This window comes from Eucyclogobius newberryi, unplaced genomic scaffold (assembly GCF_026437365.1).
Source record: "Eucyclogobius newberryi isolate DKJ021-1_F unplaced genomic scaffold, fEucNew1.0.hap1 SCAF_4, whole genome shotgun sequence".
NCBI lineage: Eukaryota > Metazoa > Chordata > Actinopteri > Gobiiformes > Gobiidae > Eucyclogobius > Eucyclogobius newberryi.
This window is the reverse complement of record NW_027316056.1, coordinates 41930386-41953448: the sequence shown is the minus strand read 5'-3', so window position 1 is coordinate 41953448 and position 23063 is coordinate 41930386. Positions and strand designations below refer to the sequence as shown.

Below are 23063 nucleotides of genomic sequence, written 5' to 3'. Positions count from 1 at the left end.
GGACGTATAAATGTGATGGTCATGTCTAGCAGATGAGAGAAAGAGGTAAAGAGGTGTAGGGGGGTCCGGGGGTCCTCCCTCAAGACATTTTGTACTAAAGAAGTGCCATTTCTTGCATTCTGGTGGGTTTTAGAGTTCTTCTCCCCAAAAAACTCAACTGCTCTTGTTACTGTGACGATTGCAGGAGCAGTTTCTAGTCATTTTCAAAAATAAAGCGAGGAAAAGGGTCAATATATTTTCAAGGATTAAATGTGTAAGTATGTAATTCCAGGTTTTCCAGGACACGTGGAAACCTTAGAGAAAATGTAAACTTGGAGAAAGGGGTGGGAAGTTTACATGTTCTTCCCACTTGCCTTTTTGAAAAATGTTGAATAGTATTTCTGGAACATTATTTTTTACGCTGACATTTTTACTGTGTGCAGGTCGCCTTACCACAGATCTGACCTGTAACTTTATTTGGTGATTTCACTTTCTTGTCTCCATGGAGAAAGTCTGATGGCATGCTGTGGAACATTCCAGGCAAAGCAACGTCATCTCCATGGAGACAAGAGGGTGCCAGAAACTTGAAAAAAACTCAAATTCAGTCATTGTTTTTTAAAGACTAATAGGTAAAAATGGGAATAGAACATATGGCCATATGTTTACACATTTATGAAAAACATTATTTCGTATGGCAGATAAATACATTTTCTTATTATATTAGTTATTATTTATTCATAAGCGAAAAGGATATGGATCAGTATTGGTCAAAAAAAATAATCCAGATAAGCCCATCCCTACTTTCCTGTCTCCTTTCTCCTTAGGCCTAGCCTAGCACAGCCGGGTTGTAACATTCTTGGAAACAAGCAGCAGTGGTCAGTGGGAGAAAAGGTTTCAAAGGTGTCATCAAACATTGCGACTTCAATCTGAAGGTCATTTTCAATCTGATGAGATGGTTTGAGCAGCGGCATTGATAATCTGTAATATAATCATTACACATAAGCAGGAGCGGGGACGGTTTGCAAAAGGAGTGATGTAGGCCATTTGGTCAAGAAAGAAAACCCTTCTTTAAACAGGAATGGTCTGAGATACAACCTCCCTTCAGTCTACAACAGCCTCATCAAACCCCGGCACAAATCAAACGCTAATGAGGCACTTACAGTTCTGAGGGACCTTTTCTCTCTACAAGGACAGAAAGTAAAGCAGTTAAGCATCTGCAGCTTTCAGTGACATTTATGATCAGATTGTTTCCGTCGTGCGATGTCATTGAGTGCAAACGTGTTGTGTGGACGCAGACTGAGCGGTCCTTAAGTGACTGAAGAGGGAACATGGCCGCCATGAAAAACAAAGAGGTCTGAGTGTTTCTGTCCCCAGACTGATTATTCACCGTCCAGAAGAGTCAAAGGCCCGATCCTGCAGCTTTGGAGCGGGTCCTCACGAGTTTCTCACAGTAGATATTCATACAAAACGCAAAAGTAAAAATACAGGGATGTAACGTTGTGCTAACAGAACAAATATAGTGGTCTGTGGTCTTATAGGTCCTTTATCTTGTAATATTTTGGCTTTTTGAAAATTTTGGACTCATTACTTACCTTATCAGAAGATATAGAAAACAGTGCAAAGGGAAAGGAAGTCAGTTCAAATGGGGCCAAAAACAACCGCTGCTAAGTTGAAAGTTGTTTACGAGCCATTTAAATGCTTATGACCATGAAATTCCTGGTATAGACTTTAAAAACACAGAAAAGCTGTAAAACAATGAAAACAAAACGAACAATTCATTAAAAAGCTAATAATTTTGAAGAATGTATTGTATTGGATGATGACATTATAATATGGTAGTTTTGCTGTAGAGGCAAATGTGAGTGACATGACAAGCCCCAGCACGTACAAACACTTCAATAATAAAAAAGTATTTAGTGGTGATTAAAGACATTGTTGAGCTATTTTTGCACCGTTACATCCCAATTATAAAACACATAAATAACTTTGGTTAAACATCAGCTCTTCCGCAGCTTTTCCCGGTTTATCGTCCGGGTTTTCCGGGCTGCGTGCGAACCCTGACAGGTGTGGGTATTATCTGGCAGGCGTGGACCTCTCCCTGGGCTGCGGTTTGGCTTTGGGGACGACGGGCGCTGCTTTGGGCCGTGGGTGGGATGCGGAGGCGTCCTGGGAAACGCTGCGTCTCATGCACAGGTTGAGTGCCTGCTTTCTGGGTAGGATTATGGGCATCGTGGGCTGCCTGGAGGGTCGGTGAGGCGAAGGGCTGTGGACAGACGGGTCAGAGGAAAAATGACAAAATGATGAAAAAAATACTTGAATTATTTTTTTATTTTTTTGTACTTAATTTTACTGACTAAATCCTAAAAGTGTCAGTTTCATTTTATGTTGTCACAATATTGAAATTTCAATACTAAGGAAAAGGTTCCAGACTCAATACAAATGTTAATACCACAATAATTAAAAGCAAAAAACAAAGACAAAGTCATGAAATAATAGTAGTAGAACTTACAAAAACTATTCAGGAAAAGTAAAATTGAGTAGTTTAGTTACTAGTTTTGGCATCAATAAATATCTGGGTATCATTCTTTGTGACAACCCTAGTTTCAAAAAAAGGTTGAACCTGAAGAATGCCTTTGATCTCCAACCCAAATGTCTAAAGTTCTTTAGTTCTTCTGACCAATGTGGTATATTACTTACTTTAAAGCTGGGACTGGAACTACAGGTGGAAAAATAACCTGCTGGCTAATTCTGGCATAGTTACAGAAATGTTGCACTATCAATAAAATTAATACATTGATAAATTAATACATGAATTTGCACTATCAATCAAATTAATAAATTAATGACATTATTAAATAAACACCTTTTTTCTGACTGTATTTTTCACATCCAACTTTAGTCATTTACAAAGTTCTTTATCTAATAGCATTATGAAAACAAGCTAGTCAAATTCTTTCTCTTCATCATCAATCAAAAAAATATTAAACATAATTGGCCAAATAGACTAAGCTATAACAAAAAATACAGACAAATAGAAAAACAAAATGTCTCTATGTGCAGAGTAGCAATTGGCTGTTTATTTTCAAATGCTTTATGCCTCAAGAGTAGCATTAGCGTTAGCATTGAGACATAAACACGTCCCTTTATAAACACACTTTGGTCCTTTGGTGAAGTATTCTCCTGTTTAGTCTTTAACATGTTGTCAGAGACTTCCAGCACCACTCACTGTCCACTGCCTGATCACAATTCATTCATTTTAGACTTAGAGAAAACCCAGAGACATGAATTAGACAGGAAGTACTGATGTCAATAGTGAGCTAACCATTTAAAAAACAAATAACCAATGGATATTCAGTACCGAGACAATCACATGAATATGAAAACAAAACCAAAAATATAAAATATAATACTTAAATTGTAAAAATGAAACACAATAACGGTCATTATGGCGTCATTATCAACTACGCGTAATTCCTACTCCACCTTGGGCTGTCGAAGCGGCTGTGGGCGGAGCTGAGGAGGCGCAGAGGCGTCCGGGCGCTGCCGGACAAAGCGGCGCTGCAGCGAGGGACGGAGGCGGACGAGGAGCGAGCGGGAGCACCTTTAACGGCTTTACGCTGCGAGCTGAGCGTGGTCATGAGCGCTCTCTGCGACCTGGGAATATCAACAGGTTCAAATACAGTCCACTTTATTCATCCGGAACATTTCAGAAGCAAAAACGGAGCTGCACTGTACAGCTCTCAACTACAGGGCCAAACAGGTACAAAACATGTCTCTACTGGTCCTTGTTTAAGACAATACAACTAGTCAAATCAAGAGTTTAACTGTCATATGTCAAATAAAAACAGATTAAACACACAAATGATGAATCATTTTAAACCAAGAAAAAATGAGGAATAGACCAAGAAATAGAAAAGAAAAAATAAGCAATTGAAGACATGTAAAAGTGAGAACAAAAAAAATTAAAGCCGCAAGCGGCATCCAACGGCCCTCGCGGGCCGCCGGCCTTCCGACTCTGCTCTCTGCATTTTACAGAGATGGCGCTAACGCAATTGTCTAAGAACTAAGACAGCGACACATTGGACATGTGGACAACTAGTGCAAATGAACACAAATGTCGGTCAAATGTGCAGCTCCAGCGCACAGAGACCGTGACACTTGGAATAAAAATATGGATAACTTTTGATGCTCCGCTTGTGTAGATTATTTTTCCCAAATATGAGCTTGATCGAGCTATTGCCCACAGAGGAGTTCATTAAAGTGTGAAGCATAAATGTGAACATTTCAAGGATTTGGCGTTTTTCCCATTTGTGACAGTATATTTGCAGCTCCACGGCACAGAGACCGTAGCACTTAAAATCAAAATATGGATAACTTTTGATGCCCCATTTGTGTAGATGATTTTCCCCAAATATGAGCTTGATCGGGCAATCGGCCTAGGAGGAGTTGGTGAAAGTGTGAAGCGTGAAAATGTGGTCATTTTAGAGATTTCGCTGTTTTCCCATTTCTGACATATATTTGCGGGTCCGCCACACAGAGACCGTAGCACTTAGAATCAAAATATGGATACCTTTTGATGGCCCGCTTGTGTAGATGATTTTCCCCAAATATGAGCTTGATCGGACAATCGCCCTAGGAGGAGTTTGTTAAAGTGTGAAGTGTAAAAATGTGGTGATTTGAGCGATTCTATGATTTTCCCATAAGGATAACATGGGATGTTTCTGTCAACGCTACGGTTACGCCGTACAAAATATGACTTTGGCTCTCATACTTGTATGATCAGGATGGCAAATTAGAATTTAGTGCAAAATGTCATGTCATTTGGAAAAACTCTATTGTTTATAGGCCACTCTGAAGGCCAAATAGTCAGAATTCTGGGAAACGTTTGCGGCTCCGTCGCACAGAGACCGTAAAAGTTATCCTTAAAATTTGGATAACTTTAGATGCACCACTTGTCTAGAGGATGTACACCGATTTTGAGGTTGGTGGGCAAAACGCACTAGGAGGAGTTCGTTGAAGTGTAAAACATAAAAATGTGGTAATTTGAGAGATTTAGCGGTTTTCCCATAGGGATAACATGGGAGGTTTCTGTCATCGCTACGACTACGCCGTAAAAATTTAGGCATTTTTGTGATTGGCTTTTGTGATCGGGACGGCAAAATAGAATTTTGGGTAAAGTTTAGACAATTTTAGTAAAACTAATTTTTGACCTTCAATGTTAATTTAAAGGTCACTCTGTAGGGGGCGCTATCGCGGCCATTTCAATTTTGTCAGCCTAAACTGGTCCAAACTAGAAAGTTTAACAACTGATTCAAATTTGGTACTAATCGGACTGGTTTTGATCAAATGGGAGCAATTTTTAGATCTGCAATATTCCAAAATAAGTTGTACAACTTTGCGGCTGCGCCGCACACAGACCGTTAAAGGTATCTCAAAAAATTGAATAACTTTAGATGCCCCACTTGTCCAGAGGACGTACGCCGATTTTGAAGTTGGTGGGCAAAACGCCCTAGGAGGAGTTCGTCAAAGTTTGACGTGAACAAAATGACTAACACAGCGTATTTTCATTTTCAAAGGAAGATGGCGGCCATAGGGTAAGTCTGGGGGCGTGGCCACAATGATTTTTTTTGTTCGTCCTCACGAGAGGAATGCGTGTCCCGAATTTCGTAGCTTTACGCCAAAGTTGACCTCGGGGCGTCTCCCATAGGCGCAATGTATTTTGACTTTTGTCGGTGGCGCTGTCGCGCCATTTTTTAACGAAAAAAAAAATGGCCCAGAAAAAACAAAATTTTTCGCCGATTTTGAATTTTGGGTAAAGTTTGGTGAGTTTTTGAGCTTGTTCAGGGGGTCAAATTAGAGCTCAAAAAGCAGAAGAACAAGAAAAATAATAAAAATTAAAGCCGCAAGCGGCATCCAACGGCCCTCGCGGGCCGCCGGCCTTCCGACTCTGCGCTTTTGACTTGATAAAGATGGCGCCCTTATTGTGTGTTGAATAAAAAAAGAACTTGACAGACGGCGACACATTGGACATGGCCAATCCAGTGCAAATGAACACAAGTGTCAGTCAAATTTGCTGCTCCGCCGCACAGAGACCGTAGCACTTGGAATAAAAATATGGATAATTTTTGATGCCCCGCTTGTGTAGATGATTTTTCCCAAAGTAAAGCTTGATCGAGCTATTGCCCACGGAGGAGTTTGTTAAAGTGTGAAGCGTAAATGTGAACATTTCAAGGATTTGGCGTTTTTCCCATTTGTGACAGTATATTTGCAGCTCCACGGCACAGAGACCGTACCACTTAAAATCAAAATATGGATAACTTTTGATGCCCCGTTTGTGTAGATGATTTTCCCCAAATATGAGCTTGATCGGGCAATCGCCCTAGGAGGAGTTTGTTAAAGTGTGAAGCGTAAAAATGTGGTGATTTGAGCGATTCTACGATTTTCCCATAAGGATAACATGGGATGTTTCTGTCAACGCTACAGTTACGCCGTACAAAATATGACTTTGGCTCTCATACTTTTATGATCAGGATGGCAAATTAGAATTTTGTTCAAAATATCATGTCATTTGGAAAAACTCTATTGTTTATAGGCCACTCTGAAGGCCAAATAGTCAGAATTCTGGGAAACGTTTGCGGCTCTGTCGCACAAAGACCGTAAAAGTTATCCTTAAAATTTGGATAACTTTAGATACACCACTTGTCTAGAGGACGTACACCGATTTTGAGGTTGGTGGGCAAAACGCACTAGGAGGACTTCGTTAAAGTGTAAAACATAAAAATGTGGTAATTTGAGAGATTTTGTGGTTTTCCCATAGGGATAACATGGGAGGTTTCTGTCATCGCTACGACTACGGCGTAAAAATGTAGGCATTTTTGTGATTGGCTTTTGTGATCGGGACGGCAAAATAGAATTTTGGGTAAAGTTTAGACAATTTTGGTAAAACTAATTTTTGACCTTCAATTTTAATTTAAAGGTCACTCTGTAGGGGGCGCTATCACTGCCATTTCAATTTTGTCAGCCTAAACTGGTCCAAACTAGAAAGTTTAACAACTGATTCAAATTTGGTCCTAATCGGACTGGTTTTGATCAAATGGGAGCAATTTTTAGACCTGCAATATTCCAAAATAAGTTGTCCAACTTTGCGGCTGCGCCGCACACAGACCGTAAAAGGTATCTCAAAAAATTGAATAACTTTAGATGCCCCACTTGTCCAGAGGACGTACGCCGATTTTGAAGTCGGTGGGCAAAACGCCCTAGGAGGAGTTCGTCAAAGTTTGACGTAAACAAAATGGCTAACTCAGCTTGTTTTCATTTTCAAAGGAAGATGGCGGCCATAGGGTAAGTTTGGGGGCGTGGCCACAATGATTTTTTTTGTTTATCCTCACGAGAGGAATGCGTGTCCCGAATTTCGTAGCTTTACGCCAAAGTTGACCTCGGGGCGTCTCCCATAGGCGCAATGTATTTTGACTTTTGTCGGTGGCGCTGTCGCGCCATTTTTTAACGAAAAAAAAAATGGCCCAGAAAAAATAAAATTTTTCGCCGATTCTGAATTTTGGGCAAAGTTTGGTGAGTTTTTGAGCATGTTCAGGGGGTCAAATTAGAGATCAAAGCGCTGAAGAAGAACAAGAAAAATAATAATAATATTTTTAGCAAAAACAATATAGCCGTTTTTACTATAACAACAAATGATACATCGTTTGAAAGCTCTAAGCCTTCCCGATGCCGCCATGGGGTGGAATCATCATTACGAGCGCTTACGCGCTCGTCACTCCCTATTCCGTCGGGATGCCCCGCCCACTCCCCATAGACTTCCATTGATTTGAGCAGATACAAGCATGGCCCATGCCTGCGGCATGGATTCTCGCATACGGGACGATGCCAAGAGGGTTTTTGGAGGAATGCAGCGCTTCGCGCTGCTGTTGTCAACAATTAGTGAATGGGCTACGCCCATTCACTAATTGTTGACTATTTCTGTCATAGCAGGAGTAAGTATGCATGATCCATGCCTTCGGCATGGGCTAGTTCACTGTACTTCGGCAGCGTTGCGGGAGCAATAGGCCCTCCGCCCTGCTGGGGCTCGGGCCTAAATATTCTTTTGAACATATGAACTAATTGAAAATTTGAATTGAAAAAGACAAAAAATTGTCAATTTTTTTTAACACAATGACGCCCAAAAACTGCAGCCCGCAACTCTCAAAATTTGCAATCCATAGTTGCTATGAAGAAGCAGACTTGGTAACTATGATAACGCCCATAACTACACCGGAACTAACACACTCGCTGTTACCGTCAGGATTGTTTGTTCTTAGTTAAGTCTATTGAACTACTCAAGTGAACTGTCACCTGACTCATATTGAGCAGAATCCTTCACGGGTCATCATCCTGCAGAGTTTAGACCTGAGGATTTGTCCCGTTGACAGAATTCCATTGTCTTTCGCTTTTGGAACGACCTGGACGACTGAGACCACGCCGACATCCACACGTACCCGCTCGTAGCTTTGGTTGCATTCGCCCCCGTTGGCGTCTGAGGAGGGTTGGCCGCAGTGGTCAGTCCAGACGCGGGCCTCCTGACTGGGGTGAGCGGCCGTGGGATCCTGCTCCGACCTTCCCTGGACTCCTCGGTGGTCCTCAGCCTGGAGCTCCTCTTGGACTCGTCTGAGGTGAAGTCTGGGCCATAGACAGACATGAGCTCACATCACAGTCACACTTAGGTAAGGTGCGTGACGTGTCTGGCCCAAGGACACGACCACGGTATGGGCCGAGCGGTCATTCAGACACTGACTCTAAACACTGCGCTCATTCATGCCAAAACCAGATGATGCAAGAAATGCAGAAGAACTCCACTTGATTTAATGTGTTTTCATGAGTTTGTGTAGAATAAGAAAGGCCAAAACAATGAGTTCAACTGCAGCCTGTAAACACAACTCCAAGTATGGGTTTGATATGTTTTTGAAGAGGGACCAAAATCTTCTAAAAGTTCATTGACAAATAAATAAAGCATCTTAACGTGTTGTAAGGTCCCTCATAAATATTGAGATGTCACAAATAAAATAAAGATATCATTTGGACTAGAGTTGTTATGGATGGTGGAACAACATTAGAATATTGTTAACTGCTTTATTTATTAACCTTTATTGAACAGGGAAAGAACCCGTTGAGAAGTAGAAAAGACATTACACATCTACACTAAACAGTATAAAAGATTGAAAAGGAGAACTACATTTACAAGCGCTGTCTATTTTCATTAGATTTGCTTTCTATGTTTTTCAAATGGAGTGAAAACCCCTCCGTGACACCAGCTCACACAACTTCACTTCAGACTGGAGTTCCAAGCTGTGGGAGCAGCATAACAGGCTGGCTTCCCCCAATCAGTTTGAATTCGAGTGACGGACGAGCTGTAAATGTTTAGTGAGCACAGGACATAGTGACCTTCAGCTCTCTACACAAGGGCACAGAGCGTTCCATCTAAGGTGAACTTTATTGTCCCCGTAGACAGATTTGTCCTCTGCATTTGACCTCTGTTGGAAGAGTTTCTGGTGTAAAAACAAATGCCCAGGGAGTGCCAAAATTACCCGGGCTAATTCTGCGTCCACTTTGGCTGTAAAAGGGACTCTCTTTTTGCCAAAGCTTGTATTCCATAAAGATGCCTCTCCTACCTCTGCTGTGGTCGTCCTCTGAAGCGTTGTTGCGCTTTTCTTCGTCCCCAGAGGAAAGTGAAGACGAGGTCCCCGAGAGCCCCCTCCTGCGGCCCATCCATCGGCCCTGCTGCTTCTCCACCACCATCCTGGCCAGCCCCATCTGCCTGGCCCTCCGCTGGAGACGCGCCCGGGCCGACACCGAAGAGGAACGCTCCGAGCCGGAGTCCTCCTCCGAGACCAGCACCGGGATCCTGCTCCGAGGTTTAGGTCTGTCCTCCGCCGCCTGTTTCACCGCGCTCGGCTCCTCTGAAGGGCGACTCACTGCCTCTTCTAACTTTGTAGACTCCTGTAAAAGAATACTGTCATTTGCGTTTGGGGCAATATGAAACGTTGAAAATTGGGATATTATTCCAAATCTACTGACTGTTGATGTTCTGCAGAAGCTAAACGCACTAATAATGACAGGAAGCAGAACTATGACTTAAATACCCCAAAACAATTAGTACAAATTTTATACGTACCGCCATTAAATATTCTTGCATTAATTAAATTGTCAATTATATAGTAATAGCATAATGTCTCTTTTAGATCATAATCAAAAATGTAGTCCATATCAAACTAACGTTTTAGAGACGGATGTCATCCTGTCCCAAGGTTTTGAACCACGCTTTTTTTAAATAATTGTTGTATGTGATACGAGGGCATCATGGATTTGATTATAATGTCATCAAAGAAAATGGTAAGTTTATGCTTTATATATTCAAGGTGTAAACTAATCCACATGGAAGAATCCACTGCGTTGTTCTGTCCATGATTTGGTCCATCTCCTCAGAGGTTGTGGACAGTAGTGAACGCAGGTCAACAGTGGAAGCGCAACATTTCAAAAAGTGACTAGAACAAGCAGCAAAACAAATAAACATCATTTCAAAAGACTGTGATCTAAAAACTCTAAAAACTGCCTTGGGTGCTTCGATGTATTTTTTCTAGATGGTATATTTCCTCTGTTCTGGTCAACTCTCATACTGACTTTCAGCGCCCTTTCGTGGTCATTTCGTGGCCTTTGCAACATAAACTGTCAAAATTTTGCAGTGGCTGTAAGTACGCTTGGAACAGATCGCAAAAAAATATAATAACTGAGATCTCTTCATGTGGACGGACGCTTTAATTCAATATACATGTGCCTTTCTGTCCATCTTACTTCTACAGTTTATCATAGCATAGTATTCGTTCCTTACCTGTGTCTGTGTTGGGTCCAGCACAAAGGTCACAGACTGGACTTCTAACGCTGGTCCATTCTCTGCAGGAATGGGCTCTGGACTCGTGTCGAGCTTGGGCTGTTCCTCGTCTCCCGTGTGGTTCAGAATGGCCATGACCTCCGTGTCTTTGGCCGAGTGTCCGTTGGAAGACATGACGTTGAGGTGCGACGTCTCCGCAATGTGGATGAACGTTCGCTCCACTTTGGTGAAGGGCGGAGAGGCCGGGGCGATGGGCGTGGAGGGCCGCAGATCGGACCTCAGAGCCGGGGAGAGACGTCCGGTTTCAGGGGGTTCGAGCAGCAGCGCCTCACCCACCAACATGCGCTCGTTTCGGGGCGTGAGAGCACAGGCCGTGGCCAGCTCCGGCTCCAGACCTGTGTCTCCGCCCGATGGAGACTTACGCGTGTCGCCCGGAGAGAACAACACTAGCGTTTTGGAAGCATCCTCCAAATCCTGGTCGTTCTCTGCACCTGAAACCTAAATGAAACATCCTCATTTAGATTCAGCACTATTCAATATGTTTTCCAACAGTCACAGTTCCATTCACTGATTGAGCGAGAACGGGGCCTTGCAGATTTTCCTTATTTGTTTGTCTACATGCTTGAGTTTTCACATGAGCTGCCGACATCACCAGAAGGACTCCAGAACTTGCTAAAAAAGGTTGGATTGATTTAATCAATCCAAGCACTAACCAGGCCCTGATGTGCTTAGCTTCTGAGATCTGCCAGGATCAGGTATTGACAGGCAGGTATGGGCAGGGAAGGAAATTCCAGCTCAAAATCCGCACAGAGAAAACAAAAATCACGTAGCTACCAGAGATCCAGAGCAGCTTATCCTCAAATGACAAGATGTGGTACTCGAGGAAGTGGAACATTTAAATACATGTGTGCGATTATTGAACAAACGGCAGATGGAGCTCATGAGATCAGAGCCTGACTGAGGGCAGCGAGATCAATACGGCCTACAACATGCTGACTACATCCAGAGACTGGCAGCATTCCTAACTTCATGCTATAGACTGACAGTGCTGAGGATCACAGGATCATATGGACTGCCCACAGAACAAATGAGATAGTCTTGAAGGAAATGGGGGCAGAGCAGGAGCTAATATCAACCGTAAGGAAAAGGAAACTACAGTACTTTGGCCATATTACCAGGGCCCAAAACCTCTGTACCTATGTTCTGGAAGGATAAATTGATGGCAAGAGGACAAGAAGGAGACAAAGAAACAAATGACACCCAAGACTGGACCAAAACATATCTTGGGAAGAACACAACCTCGGCAAGGCATCGGAGTCTATCTTAGTTCAAATCAAAGGTGTGCGAGAATTTATGACAATGCGCTTCACAAAATAAAGTGAACTGATAAATTCAAGCATTGGGGTTAAGGTTCATTTCCCTGACACACGATATACTGACCCTGCTGACGAATCCCCCTATTAACCTGGACAGAGATCTTTGACTGAAACTCGGAGGCAACTGTTCAGTCGCAACAGCACAATACCTGTCTAAATGCAGAAGATGCCTCTTACAAACCTTGGGCCCCTTCTGGTCCTCTGCCATGAGCGTGGAGTGGGCCGCCTCCTGGCTCCTCTCCGTGCTCTTCTGGCTGGCCTCGCTGTTGGACTCGCTCTTCGTCACGTCGTCGTCGCGTGGACCCGGAGCTTCTGGGACGTCTTCCGGAGCGGCAAAGCTGCGGCGCGCCGGTAACGTCCCGGTGAGCACCACGGTGAGGAAGTCGGCGCGTTTAGCCTGGAGCTGAGGCAGGATGTGGAAGTGCTGCTTCTCGTCGTCCAGGCCTTTGGTGCGATAGTCTGGCGACGTGGGAGAGGGTGTCTTCTCTGTGGGAGACACCGCCACCGCCGCCTGGGTGATGGAGAGAAGTATTAGACAACTGAGGACGAAATGTGAAGAACTTTGAACAACATTGGATTCGCACAAAAGCTTGACATACATTCATACACCCACACAACACATTCCTTCACCATGGCACAGAGAGAGACATGAGGGTTTTGGAAGGATCAAGAGTTTAAACCACACTGAGAGGCAGGAAACAGAAGAACCACGCTGCCAACATAAAACAAACCGATGAACAAACATTGTATTTGCCCCAAATCTGTTTATTTCATCGTAGTTTGGTTGTACACGAGCTCGTAAAGATTGTCTAGATTACATACATTGATATAAAAGGCACAAAAAATGCATTGCAGTTTCTTCTTGACAGCACGCAGTCGATGTGTTCAAGTGTTTCCCTCCGGAGATATTCACAAACGGCCTGTACAAACATGCGATTCAGCGCTTACTGCCACTCCGGACATGGCTTTCTACAGCTCTGTACACGCTTTATCGCCGGGTTTACAAAAATGTTTCAAATACATGCGTTTTTTTAAGCCTGAAATTATACAAGCAGTTACTGTACAGTGATACATGTGGTAGAAAAGAAATGCTTACATGTATTTTACAAGTGAAAAGTGACACCCAACCTTGCTCTTATTGCCTTGAATTTACACGGGGCGTTCATATACAGAAGAATAATGTACAATGCAGTGTGGGTAGCTCAGCAAATGTGAATGGAATCCGCAAATGTGCTGAAAGTGGCAAAAAAATTATCATATAAAGTGGAGAAAGATGATTGCAAAAGTATGTCTCCGACCCCCTGTCGCGAGTTGGACTATAGGCCAGGTGGTGGTACTACAGCAAAGAAATAAAAATTAAAATCCATAGCGCAAAGGTTGACAGGGACCTACAGCTTTCTGAAAGGTTGGATTTTGTGGAAATTGTTGTCTATTTACATCAACCTTTTCTCAATTCGAAATCCAACAGTTTTTAATCCTTTTGTTTTGGTCCACTCGAGCCCACTGCACTGATTGGTCAGAACAATCACGTGGTGCGCGGGGAGGGGAACTATGGGCTGCAGAATCACCGCTAGAGGAACCATTTAGAGGAAGGAACCACGCGGATGCAACCAGGATTTCTGTTGGAATATTGTGTAATCTGTTGGAATATTGGAATATTGTGTAATCTGTCAGTAATGAGGCGATAACATTATGGGAACAATGTCATTCCCTTGTCAAGGGCAGCGGGCGATTCATACAAACTTTCCAGAACAGGAAAATTCAATCGTCTTCTGACTTTACACTGCCTCGAATAATTAAAACAAATACAATAAAAATATGTCTTGAAATATTTACAAAGGAATCACAGACGTTTCCAGTCGGACGCGGCGTTTTTGTTTAAATCGTGGTCAAACTACAGAGAGCTACAAACTCTCCTGATGTTCACTCTTCATCTGTTCTTTTAATTAGGAGGTTCTTAATCTCAATGATTACAAATAATGAAGGAAATTGTAGCATGATTTAGTTTTTGACATGTCTAAGTCCATTCATGGTTGTGACAGACAATCAATACCAACGTTTTGATATTTGCAATAGTGACAAGGCATTGAAATCAATCCTCAGTTAAAATTCAATTCAAAAGTCAATTTTCCAGAATTAATATTTTTGTTTCGGTGCATATGTTTGTTAGACCAAGTGTATGTCTATGATTAGTATTATTTTTGTCTTATGTTAGCTTATTTTTGTCTTTTTATTTTATTTATCTTTTTGTTTTTCAATTTAAATTTAAATTTTCTCTCTATTCCCTATTAAGAATATGAGAGGTTCTGTCCATAGGAGTTTTGTTTATAAGAGTTTTTTTTCTCTATTAAGAGTGTTTTCAGTTCTTTTCTTCTGTATCTACTTGCGTTGCAACACTGAAAGTCCCCCATTCCCCCAATCTACTCCAAAATCATTAACACCAAATAGAATCCGAGTATTATTTGGTTTTGTATGGAAACAAGAGTCACTGGTTTCTCCCTTTCCACCAATAGAAACGTATCTCTCATTCGTGCACTTCAGTTTTACCATTTTATTTTGGTAACACACACAAAGGCGGTGACGGGGAATCCTCTGGTTTGACCGTTTGTGGTGAACCCGGAGAGTCTTGTAAAGCCCCTGTGGATCATGGACACGGCCTGCTGACTGAAAACGCTCCACCATCCAATCTGAACCTCAGCGCGTGGCGTGTAAACAAAGCGTGCAAAGTAAACGTTAGCAGCTCGCGGTACATTCGCGCGGTGGTTTGAACTCGGTCAGAAGCAGCATCGGATGGACGGTTGGATGGACGAGCGGTGCATATTTGAATGTAGCCCTTTGAGAAAAAGTAACAGTGAGGAGCTCCAAACACCCGCCTGAGCTAACGGCTAACAGCTGGCGGCTAACGGCTAGCAGCTAATGGCTAGAAGCTAACGGGCTAACAGCCTGACGTTCACGGGCCACAACAAGGAACAACCGAAGCAACAAGGAATATATTTCACGCAGTAGTAACTTGTCTTAAGTGAATTTTCATTGAAATTAGCATCTAGTGTTGCATTGTCTTCCACTTTTTAGACGTAGTGTATGAATACGATGAATATAATGAATATTAACAGCGATTTGAGAGTAAAAACATGTGAAGAACAGCACATTTGACTGAAGTCCACTAGTTCTTTGGGCCTGGATTACTCATTACTTTCTGATCCCAATGTTCTGGACACGGACAAAACGTTTCATTCACGTTCAAGACAAAAGCCCTTGATTCAAAAAATAAAGAAATAAGTTTAAGCGCTTCTCAGTCTCCGGTTCACGGTCCTTTTCTACTCAAGAGCTAAAGACTTTCAGTGACTTTAACTTTTAGAAACAAAGATCAAAACTGCTTGTGTTGAAAAAAATATTCCAAACAAATGAAAAATACACCTAAAAAATTTCAAACAATCCATAAATAGAATAAAAGAAAATAAAAGAAGATGAATTATATGATGAAAGAAATAACATTAATGACAAAAATGGAGATTAAATAAAAATAATAAAAACATTTACAATTAAAAAATATATATTAAAAATGATATCAATATTTCTCATTTACTCCCTTATATTGTCCCTAATCTAATAATAAAAATAATACATTATAATGCGTCATAACGAGTTTGTTTTACATTATCATTTTCTTGTGCAAATATCCTACTACGGATGTGTTTTACAGACGTTGCAACCTGCGACTTACAAATAAAGTGATAAAGTTCAAAAAAAAGCGTGGACTTTTGCCAAAACAACTCAATATTTTGGAAGACGATTCTTTTCTTTTTTTACAATTTACAATATGTATACGCCATAGTTTAGATTCTATTCATAAAACCGGCAAATGGCTCTATAATATGAGAACGCATTTTGGATTCACAGTTAACTCTTTTGTATTCCATTCTAGTGTTTCAGTTTTTGTTTCCCTTTTTGACCTCTAGAAAAACGGACACAGCTAAATATCTGTCGACAAATCATAAAAGTTGAACTGTTTCACTATGGATTCCAAAATATAAGCCTGAAACCAATATGGCTGTAGAATTCACCTCTGAACTCATAAATAACAGGTGATTTTTGTTATTTTCTTAGCACCATTCATTAATATTTATCCCATTTAACATTGTGTATATAATATTTTGTCCATATTTAAATGTAAATGTTAAATGTAATAAAAAAGTGTGTAATTCATTCACTCGTTCGTTACAGTCACAGCTGTCCTGGGGCAGACTGACGGAGAATTGCATCTTTTGTGACCTCCAACGATCACCTGCTCATTCAGCCATTCATCAGCAAAGTGAAGCGCCCCGCCCAAGGACACAACAACAGTGTGCCACGCCTTCTCCAACAATTCTACCATCTGAACTACGGCCACCACTTTAGATACATGTCTCTACACTACGTCATATATTTAGCAATAAAATGTTCGTATCAGATGTTAAATATGGTTTTGTTCAGTTTGAAAGTCAAAAGAACAGGTTTTTTGTTTTTGCTTTTCCCCGTGTGTGCTCCTTCGGGCCACCGTACTTCCCTTTTCACATTCGCTTTGTGTGTGTTTCGAGCTCGTGTCAAAGAAGCGATGCATTCGAGTGACGTAAAAAAAAAGAAAAAAAACACATATTGCTCGAGTGATTTTCGCGTTGGAACACAGACTTCAAACAGTTTTTCGAGGACGACCTGCATTCCTCGAGACACGTTTTCACATCTGACGAAAAAAAAAAAAAAGGCTATATATTTGTGTAACAGTCTGGCAGAAGTCCGCTCCTCCTTCGTCGCAGTTCGTTTTCGCTCTCGCGTTTTCACCTCCCGTCGACTTTACGGCGTGTGCAACTTCAAGCTTCGCGCGGCGGCCGTTTCAGGAGTTTATTGCATGAAAGAGTTCCTCGTTTTTTTGGGACTTTCCTCCTCGGCGTTTGGTACTGAGCGGCGGTGATGGACGCTCGGCTCGTGGTCAGTCCTGGGACGCAGACGCAGAGCGGCCTTGGACAACTCGGGGTCTAATGTACATTTCTGTTCTTCAACTCGGCCACAATAGAAGGAGACAAGCGCCCCCTGCTGGCAACGGAGCTGCATGGAGTAAAAGAAAACGCAGCAAAGCTAATTTCAAGACGCTAGCGGGTTTTGTGGCATGAATGCAACGTCGTGGGGTCAGAAATAAAGTGATGTCCCTTAAAAAAAAAAGTCCAGATCGTCAATGACCGATGCTGATTTTTATAATGTGAGATTTAAATGACTAAAAGCTCAATAACTGCCTCTGCCGTGCACTGATCTACATAAAACAGATTATAATAACGAAAAATTATATCAATAGAATTTTTTTTGTACATTCACAACCCTTTTTTACAACCGGTCAATAACAATAAAGCAATAAAGTGTCAAAATGAAGCTTTACGTCATTCCTCTGCTGAATATTTAAGGCCAAAAAGTGTAAATATTGGCCCGATATATCCGTCTATCGCGACATAAAAGGAAACGTCTTTAAATAAATAGAATTATTGTGCGTGTTGTTTTGTGAATTATAAAATGCTAAAGAGTAGGGACGGTGCTTGAACCCCGAAACTCTGAATACGTCACAGGGTCGACAGTCACGGACATGTAAACGATGAAATATATCCTCACTAGAGCCGGACTCTCTCTCAGGTCTTTAAAGCATCAGCCAGAACATTACGACAGGAGAAGTCAGTCCAGTTTTATTAATTATGTTATATTTAATCTGTGTTGTAGTTTTACAGAAGATCATTGGTTTGAGTCTCGGCCCGACCGGACTGAACAGGTTTGTCCCAACAAACTCCATCATCTCTGTGGATTCAGCTCAATGTCTGAGGACCAAGAATCTCAGGTTTTACTTTGAGGTGACTGGATTTAAACACAGACAGTTGAAACATAAAATAAAATAGAATATTAAATGACATTATATTATATTCAAAAAAATATTCAACATTTTTTTCTGTTCATTGGAACTATGTAATTTAACCAGATTGTTTCAAAACCCAACATTTGTTTTGTTTCAACATAGATAATAATTAAAACCGAAAAATATGCCAGATATATAAATACTTTGGTAACTCTTTAATTTAAGGACCAAATTTTAATTGCTAACCAAGTGGTAATTGGTATGCAAGTTATTAATTACGGTATTAGGTCTTTCATAAAACACTTACTAAAGTATTAAGATAATGTCCACTAACAACCATATGAGGCATTTGTTACTTAAACTGGCAATGAAGATAAGATATAATATAATATTTCCATAAAGCCAGATTTATGGCTCTAACTCTCTTCCTGTCGTAACGAGCCGGCTGACGACTCTGGGTGACGTCGGTGCAGTTGCGTGTTGAATGTTTGCTGTGCGCGTTTTGGCTTTGCTTGTTTGCCGCTGCGTCCCGGGACCCTTCCAGAGTCTGGGACCCTTCCACAGTCCGGGACCCTTCCACAGTCCGGGACCCTTCCACAGTCCGGGACCCTTCCACAGTCCGGGACCCTTCCACAGTCCGGGACCCTTCCACAGTCCGCCGTTCCTGCATTAGCTGTTGTTCTTGTTCATGAGTTTGGCAAACATCTGCTGCAGCTGCGAGCGCGAGGCGTTGAGCACGGAGTGTCTGTGGCGTGGGCTGCCGGGCGGCGGGAGCGTTCCGGCGTGGCGGCGAGGCGGCGGAGGCAGGGCCGGCCCAAGTCTTCAGGGGGCCCTAAGCGAAAACATTTTTGGGGGCCGCTCACCATGTCATCAGAATCAGTTTTATTGCCATTGTCACTGAACAATTCACATATGGGAACTTTCTTCAACGCAAACAAAGTGCAATAAAACGCCAGGGCATCCGTTTGCCATCTAGGTTTATTCTCAGCACCTCACGAGCTCAAATATTGATAACTTAAATCCCACAATGCAACTTGGTATTCTGCTGACATCACCTCTACTCCCTGTACAAATAACACACCTCCCAGATATGTTTTTGGGCGTATTTGTGGGCTCTAAGGGTCTACAGCCAGATTTTCTGATCTTTTTTGTGTGTTCTGGTGCATTTTAATGTGGTCCAGCCGAAAGTTACTAAACTTACTAGAGTAAGAGTAAAATGTTGAGGTTTTAATGCTATAAAATGATGAGATGAAACTGTGCCAGATGACTAAAATGACTAAAGCCAGTTAGTAATACATTAGTGTACTTAAATACTCAATACAATACTGGCTATGAAATATAATTATGGTCAAATTGTTTTCATAACAAAATAAATGTACCTAAAACATACATTTGTTGAACATCTATTTGTTGAATACCAAGTTAAATATCATACAGAACTATGAACCACTGGAGGGCCACAGTGTATTTGTTAATACTAATTAACATTAATAACTAATGTTCTTATTAGACAATTAAAGCAATCACCACTTAACATGGTGGAATGGACTGCAATAGCGTTCACTCATCATAACATGACACAAGGAAGGTCTAGTACAAACTGACCAAACATCAGCAGAACTACAAATAAGACATAATTGATATAAGTTAAAATGTACATTCTCTATTTAACTGAAAATGTAAAAGTAATAGTTTTCATTACTAATTTATCTTTTACTGCTCCCAACTGTTCCTTCTTGCCAAAGTGACAAAACAAGTTATATTAAATTAAACAAATGGCATAAGCATTGCTTGATAACGCTCATAAAACTGCACAGTACAAAAATGTAATTCCCAGAGAATGAACAGAACGAGAAGTGAAGGTCCAAACCCAGCTGTAGTGAAGAGACTGCGTTTCTGCAACTTCGCCACTTTGATATAAAAATATATAATATTATTGTATAACAGACCTAATTATAATATGTCTGGTTATTTTACACTATCAATTTATTATAATTTATAACATATAGTCTAATGGTGCTTTTTAAATAAATTGAAATGTTTTATTGCTCTATTAAAAGTGAATTAGAATGTAAATGTTTGTTCTGATCAGAACGTCACACACTGGACTCCTGCATGAAACAATGCTGCGATGTGATTGGCTGATGGACCTAACATGCATAAACCTTAACGTTCCTCTCATTGCACGTTAAGAAGTCAAAGTAAAACAGACCTCACGAGTCACGATTGATCTCACACATGATGATGCACGGGCTGCATGTGTTTGGAGAGGGAGAGAGAGCTTCAAACCTGCTCATCTCTAACTGAGGCTGCTCAGGGCCGCACACTGTTCACTCCAAAGTTTCACGTCAGAGGTTCTGGACGAGACGGAGCTCGTCTCCGGTCCGGAGTCCGCCTCTTAGTAAATGGGGCATGGACGCCACCTCACCGCCCTCACCTGCAGCTAACACTCCCGGGCGTAAATGTTAAGCTTATTATGCTTCATTCAGACATGTTGTGCGCGGTGCTCGCTAAGAGCTCTCGTCTCGCCGCCAGCCTGAGGTATAACAATCAGACCAGCATTGTTTGAATTTTGTTTTGTTTTACATGTACAAAAATACTACCTTTAACTGTAAGCAGAGGAATTCAACTCTGTGTGGTGAAATATTCCAACAGTAAGTGGTTATCAAAGCCAGCTGCGTTATGAGCAATAAACTTATAATCGCGATTTGTTACATCTAAAGTGTTTCACAAGATCACAAATATAGTCTTAAGATGCTCACCACCCCAGAGTGCATGTTGGATGACATGGTTTTCAGAATATGATACATAATCCAACAACTTCATAGATTAATCAATAAGTCAGTGCTAAAGTATAATTGGTGGAAAAGTCCTTTTTTGAGGTAATTAAAGCTAAGAGCATCAGGTGTCTTTGACTGATACATGGATAGAAAGCTGCAGGAATCAGACCAGTATTTTTGTCATACATGTATAACACTATTACCTTGAACTGTAAGCAGAGCGATTAAACTCTGTGTGGTGAGATATTCCAACACTAAGTAGGACAGTCCACAAACGTGTTGATGTATTTGCTTTTCTGTCACGTTGAGGACGTTGTCGTGTTTAAATATATAGTGTGGTTTTGGAACATCCACAGCTCTTCAGTCCCAGATTGTGGACCCAAACACAAAGTGAACTAAACCAGTGAGAGTTTTGGTCACTGAGAGCAGGACTGAGGCTGAGCTGCAGTGACCAATGAATGAGCTCAAATAAACAACACCATTAAAACTCAAAGTTCAAACTGTTTTTTAGAAAATGAGTTTTGACTTTTTTCCCATCTTGACCTTGTTCATAATAAACTAGTTTATAAATATATCAGAAGATAAAAATGAACCTGATCTGACTCTTTATGAGTTTTGTAAAATGGCATTTTGTTGAGTTCATTATGAAGCTCCTCTTGAGGAATACAGAAACTTATCTTAGATTTGTTGAGTTCATTTAATAAATAAAAGTGAAACTTGTGAACACACAACAGAACAGAGACACTGAGGACAGAGACACTGAGGACAGAGACACTGAGGACAGAGACACAGAGGGCAGAGACACAGAGGACAGAGACACTGAGGACAATGGACTAAAGACAGAAGAAAACAACATGCATCAAATGATAAATGGGACTAATGTCCATGTCTCTTCACAGACTGAACACAGGACGTCTGATACTGAGAATGACATTGAGCCTGAAACAAACTGCTAGAACAATCTGTAAATGAAATGTGAATATTACTGGGAGGAACCATTGAACACCAGAGTCGATCCTCAAGGGCCTTTGTCAGTCACACACTTTAACAGCAGAAGCCTCTGGAAAAACTCTCCTCTATAAAACATGTTCTGAAGTCTTTGAACAAACTGAATGTGACGCCGTATCACAGACGTGGCTTCAGAAGCACAAAGTGGCACAAGTCAATCTCCAAGTTCTGACTTTTAGACAACAAATAGGAACAATAGTGGCCTCGTGTACGGATCAAACATTAAGAAGTACGACTGCAAAACAGACGTCACACATTATTGATCATGTTTTGGAAAGTGTCACGGTGGAAAGTGAAGTTTAAAACATGTAATGCTTAGTTGTGTGTGTCGACCACCGGGAACAAATGTGACCACCTTTAAAGAGAAAATGGAAGAAATGTTGAATAAGACGGGCACAGACAAAGTCCAAATAGCAGGTGGAGACTTTAATCTAGACTTGGTAAATCCACTTCAACTGAAAACAAGCTCAGATTTGATCAATTCCATGTCAATAAGAGAAGCCCGATAACAAGGCAAACGCCAACACTGATAGATCATACTTTTACTGACAGAACAGAAGGAAACATTTGGAGGGCTCTGTTCATTTGTGATAGAAGTGACCACCTGCCCGTATTTACAGTGTTTCAAAATGTCTTTAGGAAGAGAAATCAGACACAGACTCACTCTAAACTTAGAAGGCAGAAAACATGGAAACATTCCAGAAGGATCTTTGTGCTCAAAGATGGAGTGAAAGTGACTCAACTACAGACGTGGATGTGGCACATGATGCTTTCCTGCACAGATTTATTGAGCTGCATCATAACAACTGTCCTGCAACAAATCAAGATAAAGGAGATTTATAAAACAAAGCCATGGAAAACCAAAGGAATAGAAAACACATGTGAAAAGAAGAAAAAGTACTATATAAAGAACTTGTAACGCAGAGAACAAAAGAGGCAGAAAATAGATGTAAAAAACACAAAACTCAACTAATAAGTATAATTAGAAACAGTGAGAATGAATATTATCATAAGTGACTTGAACAACAGAGACACAATATGCAAAAGACATGGAAAGTGATAAATCATTTAATAAAAACATCAAACAAACAAGATATTCAAAGTTATTTTAGAAGGATCTCATAGTGATCAGAAACTCAAAAGACACAGCAAATGAATTCAACAAATACTTTGCT

At 41.2% G+C, this 23063-nt stretch overlaps 1 protein-coding gene across 1 annotated transcript; it reads right to left on the bottom strand.

Moving 5' to 3' along the window:
• Window positions 1–1918: 1918 nt before the first annotated feature.
• LOC140378050 (uncharacterized) lies at window positions 1919–18770 on the bottom strand. Its single transcript, XM_072463681.1, has 7 exons — window positions 18522–18770; window positions 12413–12742; window positions 10856–11353; window positions 9639–9966; window positions 8469–8649; window positions 3463–3633; window positions 1919–2242 (listed from the first exon to the last, which is right to left on the bottom strand). The coding sequence occupies exons 1-7, from the start codon at window positions 18768–18770 to the stop codon at window positions 2053–2055; spliced, it is 1947 nt and encodes a 648-aa protein (XP_072319782.1). The 3' UTR covers window positions 1919–2052.
• Window positions 18771–23063: the final 4293 nt, after the last annotated feature.

Bases quoted from the DNA above. Each gene is read 5' to 3' on its own strand.
- LOC140378050 (XM_072463681.1), bottom strand. From the start codon at position 18,770: ATGCAGGAACGGCGGACTGTGGAAGGGTCCCGGACTGTGGAAGGGTCC. The intron at 12,743-18,521 runs GTTAGAGCCATA...TCCATCACCCAG, and splicing joins CTCGTTACGACAGGAAGAGA to GCGGCGGTGGCGGTGTCTCC. The intron at 11,354-12,412 runs GTTTGTAAGAGG...TGTTTCATTTAG, and splicing joins AGGACCAGAAGGGGCCCAAG to GTTTCAGGTGCAGAGAACGA.